This window comes from Alexandromys fortis, unplaced genomic scaffold (genome assembly GCF_014885135.2).
Source record: "Alexandromys fortis isolate MF-2015 unplaced genomic scaffold, M_Fortis_MF-2015_v1.1 scaffold_130, whole genome shotgun sequence".
Classification (NCBI taxonomy): domain Eukaryota; kingdom Metazoa; phylum Chordata; class Mammalia; order Rodentia; family Cricetidae; genus Alexandromys; species Alexandromys fortis.
Genome location: NW_026068016.1, coordinates 779,264 through 784,287, shown reverse-complemented (window position 1 = coordinate 784,287; position 5,024 = coordinate 779,264). Strand labels below are relative to the sequence as shown.

At 40.3% G+C, this 5,024-nt stretch overlaps 1 protein-coding gene across 4 annotated transcripts in view; it reads left to right on the top strand.

Moving 5' to 3' along the window:
- Nucleotides 1-5,024, top strand: part of Ddhd1 (DDHD domain containing 1) — a 74,613-nt gene that overhangs the window by 33,866 nt on the left and 35,723 nt on the right. For all 4 annotated transcript variants that reach the window (XM_050162372.1, XM_050162374.1, XM_050162373.1 and 1 more), the window contains exon 2: nucleotides 1,618-1,791. In XM_050162372.1, coding sequence (XP_050018329.1) covers nucleotides 1,618-1,791 — 174 coding nt within the window. The remainder of the gene's footprint in view (nucleotides 1-1,617; nucleotides 1,792-5,024) is intronic.

The window sequence follows — 5,024 nt, the reverse complement described above, 5'->3', positions numbered from 1 at the left end:
TATATATACACACACACACACACACAAAAGATGTGTAGCTCTCCACAGCCTGATGGAGAGAAGTCTGGCTTCAGCCTCAGTAGCAAAAGTATAATTCAAACCTCCCACCCCATCCCCCAGTAACATAACAGCACACACGCAGGGCTTGGGAAGCTCTGTTCACAGTGTGTGCTCTAACACAGTGAGTATCGCATTGTGCAGAATCTCTAGAGAGTATTAGAAGACGCACATATGGGAGCCAGGGTAATGGGATTCCAATACTCCAAAGCCTTTCCTGGGCCAACCAGGGCTACACTGGGAAATCTTCTAACAGAAACTTTAAATACATCATAGTGCAAGTCTGGTAGAAGGAAACACATAAGATCATCTGACATATTTCCTGCCCAGCCCAGAATCAGCCATTTTGTTCAGGTGTCATGATCTCTGGGAGAGCGGATGCTGTGGGATCCTCTCAGCTCAGGGTCAGCCGTTTTGTTCAGGTGTCTTGACCTCTGGGAGAGCGGATGCTGTGGGGTCCTCTCAGCTCAGGGTACAGCCTCTCACATGCACTTGAGTGGTTTGTATCTTTTTTTTTTTTAAGAGCGAAGGCCCTCTGTAGTTAACGATGATATTCCTAATTGAAATTTGTAATTACAATTTTTTTCTTTTATATCTATAGCCCATTTGCGTCAAAGTTCTAAGTCCCGATTTTCAGGGTCAAAGGAGACTCCAATTCCCCAAACTCTAAGAGGCAGTCCAGATATCTAGAAATGAACTCAGCCTGGACTATGGCAGGAAGGCTTTCTGGCAGTTAGATAAGCCAGCATTCCTCAGGAACTTGGGAAGCCAGTTCTCATCTGCCAAAAGGAGCCCTGTACCTTACCCCACTGCAACTCTCATAAAGAAAACTGCTAATTGGGAGGGCTTACAGTTTCAGAGGTTCATCCACATGATGGCCTGCGTCCAGATAGTGCTGGCTGCATCTTGATACACAAGCAACAGAAAGTCAACTGAGACACTGTATCCTGAGCAAAGGAAACCTCAAAGCCTACCCCCATAGTGACACATTGCCTCCAACAAGGCCATACCCAATTCAATAAAGCCAAACTCACACCTCCTAATAGTGCCGTTCCCAATGAGATTATGGGGGCCAGTTATACTCAGATTACCTCAAAGGCTTTTGAGCTACCAACAAAGTCTTACAGTAAGGCCTTTAACCTCCAAATTTGGGTTGTTTAGTGCCTCAAATATATAGATAGTTGCTCATCTATCTTCCAAATGGTAAGGCAGCTTAGGTAATGTGTAGAATAATTTAGTCTTGATATCTGTAGGAAAAAACTCCAACCAGATGTGGTGTTCACACTTACCATACCTAGCACTTGGAATAGAGGCCAGAGAGTGGCTGCAGGCATGAAGCCAGCCTGGTCTACTCAGTGAGTTCCAGGCCAGCCAAAGCTCCAGAGTGAGACCCTGCCTGAAACAAACAGGAAAATTACACCCTGACTTGAAATTTGGATTTATTTTTACTTGAAATGATTGTATTGGTCATTAAAGCCTGGAGAATAACAATAGTAAAACATAATAAAATTGTAGCTAAGTCTCCTTTTGGGAGGTTGATCTTGTGATGTCTCTTTTCAGAAGCTGATAAAATACCAGTAATGCGTGGACAGTGGTTTATTGATGGAACTTGGCAGCCTCTAGAAGAAGAAGAAAGTAATTTAATTGAGCAAGAACATCTCAGTTGTTTTAGAGGTCAGCAGATGCAAGAAAACTTTGATATAGAAGTATCAAAACCCCTAGATGGAAAAGACGGTAAGATGACCAATTTAATATGTTCTGTAGAAGTAAGTAATCTTACAATAGTTGGTAAGTTTGGTAATAGTAATTTAGGAGGGGTTAGAATTTACTAAATTTGACAGTTTTTGAGGTGCTGGGGGACCAGGCCTTATGCATGCTAGACACAAGTTCTACCCTGTGTCTAAAATTTGGTTTTTAAAACACGTTACTATTCTGGAGTTTAAAGTTTCTGTGAATATTTGGGTTATTTTACTTAATGCATATGTTTTAATTGCATGATACTAACAAACTTTTTAATATTGGCACAAAATGTTTATATTATACTCCAAGGTAGTCATTTGGGGCACTTGAGTTATTACTGAAAATAGAATTTATTAAAAAAAATCCTTCTGTTAATATAAAAAAAGCACTTTCGTTAGTATTTTAATGTTGACTCTTTTCCTGGATTTTAAGTCAGCCTTGCTTTTGTGTGTATTTTAACACTCTCTGGAAGAATAAATACCAATTTTTAATTTAAAACAGTATTCTCCTTACATTTCCTTACTCAGAAAGTAAATATGTTTCAACGGTTAGATGTTATAGAATAGCCAAGATTGCCATGTTTTCAGTATGTGTCTGAATCTTGAATAGACCTTAAAATATGTGGTAAAGTTAAAAACCCTTCTATTATTCCATTTAATGCAGGCAGTGGGATCAGCTATTCTGGTGAGTACAACGCCCAGGGAGCTTAGAATATGCAGATACTCAGAGTGTGTCTTTTTCTTGCTTGCCTTTGTTTGGGAGGCTTTTGGCAAGCCCTGCTGAACCTAGTGAATTGAAGTTCACCTGAAGTGATCATTTCCCTTTCCCTGTAAACTCGAAAGCCAAGCAGCCCAGTATTGATCAGGTAATTCACAGAATATAGCTCTTCGCTGTTTTCAGACCTTGTATCCCAGTTTCTTCTCTTTTGGTCCATTGTTTCCCTCTCTGCTTCTGTTCTTTATTGTCTGTCGTCTCGCTGAACACACAGAGATACACACATCGGTCACAAGGAAAGAAGCTAACGCTGCCTTAGCTCTTGTGTTAAGTCTGGCTAACTAAAGAAACGTGATTTCCACATAAATTACCAATGAAATCCGTCATTTATATGATACTTTACAATTTGCAGGTACCATATTCTTGAGTCATTTTATTAATCTGTAGATTCAAGTATATCCTTGTTTTGCTGTCAGAGTTAGGCTGAAGATTTCACCCATCAGTGTAGACAAAGCAGGTCTCTCTAAGAGCTGCGACTGCCGATGCCTGCAGGTAATACTTCAGTAACTAGAAATAGTGCAGCAAGAATTGAAAATTTACCTGAGATTGTAGTTAAGGAATGAAATCTCTCACCACTACTGCCAGAATCATCACAAGCCCACTTCACAGTGTATGAATGGCAGAACCGTTGTCATAACAGTTACATTGCTATTGGACAAAGTGGAGCTTGGGAACTGTTTTCCTCTTTAAGTCTTCTACCTCAGAAATACCAATTCGAATAGCAAACAGTTTTTGTCTCCCCCTTTCCTTACTGTTAGGTTAGTGCTTAAAAGCTCCAGGGCTGGGAAGAATAGGGGGGGGGGGTATGCAGATTAGAAGGGAGTTGTCTCCTTCTGCCCAGAGTTAGTCAGCAGCTGTCATCCACATCTCACCTGTTTAGAATCGTATTCACATTGAAATTAACTTTCACGTGAATTCTCTATTCTGCTCTCTTCCTAAATATTAAATGTAACAAATACTTCAGTCTTCTGCAAAGTGCCCAAACTTAATATACCTAAGAACACAGTTTATGCTGGGCAGTGGTAGTGCATGCCTTTAATCCCAGCACTTGGGAGGAGTTCCAGGACAGCTGGGTCTACACAGAGAAACCCTGTCTGGGGGGAAGATAAGTGTATTTGTATGAGTAGGTTTTTCGGTGGGGGGTGGGGGGGGGGGGAGTAAGTCCCCCATCCTATGGTTTTGTTTTAGTCTCCTAACTTAAGTAAGATGGTAGTTAATGACACAGTATTAAATTCCTGCCAACCTTTAGTCAATACATCCATTAACCTATCAACACACATCTTACTTTATGTGGATTTCTATTTAAAGATACCTAATTTACCATTGCTGACTCACNCTACTAGTGTAACAATATTGTTTAATGTATTTAAGCATCCACATGAAGTTCTAATTAGAAATAACGTGTTTAGCTGGGCATGGTAGTTCACACCTTTAATCCCAGCCCTCATGAGTTCAAAGCCAGCCTGATAGCAAGTTCTAGGACAATTGGGGCTACATCAAAAGCGGAGGGGGGGGATGTAATTGCTTTTTTTTTTAATTTTTAAAATGATTTCTTGAAGTTCATTAGAAGAAATTTTTATGTATGTATGTATGTATGTATTGATTGATTTTTTTTGTTTTGTTTTGTCTTGTTTTTTGAGACAGGGTGCCTCTGTGTAGCCCTGACTATCCTGGAATTCACTTGGTAGACTAGGCTGTCCTTGAACTCAGAGATCCACCAGCCTCTGCCTCCCCACCAAGTGCTGGAATTAAAGGCATGTGCCACCACCACCTGGCTACAAGTTATGTTTTTGTTTTTTGATACAGGGTTTCTTTGATAGATAGCCTTGGCTCCCCTCGAACTAGCTCTGTGGACCAGGCTGGCCTCGAACTAAGAGAGAACCACCTGCCTCTGCCTCCTGAGTGCTGTGGGGTTAAAGGTGTGTGCCACCACTGCCCTGCTCTGCAAAGCTTTTATTTTTGTTACTGATGTTTTTTTGTGATGGTATCATGTAGTCCCAGTGCATAACAGAATAATCTCTTAACCTCTACCCCTCCCCCCCCCCCCCCGTGTGCTAAGATTACAGGCATGCTGGCTGTCTTGTGGTATATAAAGATTTATATTGTTCAATAATTTTCAGTCCTTTCATCTATTATTTGGTATTATGATATAATATATACTCAGAGGTTAAGATGACACTTAACTTTGAACATCATGGGAAATTTGATAGTATATTTTACAGCTGGTATTATAAAAACATCATTTACCCTCCAGAAAAGCCACCATTTAGGGAAAAATACCTCAAACTTAAAACATTTAACAAAAAATATGTACGCCTTCAGATTATTTCATCTTTCTAAACTTGTGAACTTTTCTATTTCTTTCTCTTCATGTGTGATGATAAAGCTTTGGCTCTTCCCTTGTCAAGATTGTTGTTAATGGCTCCCAGTTCTGCTGGGCACTTTTGTGGGAG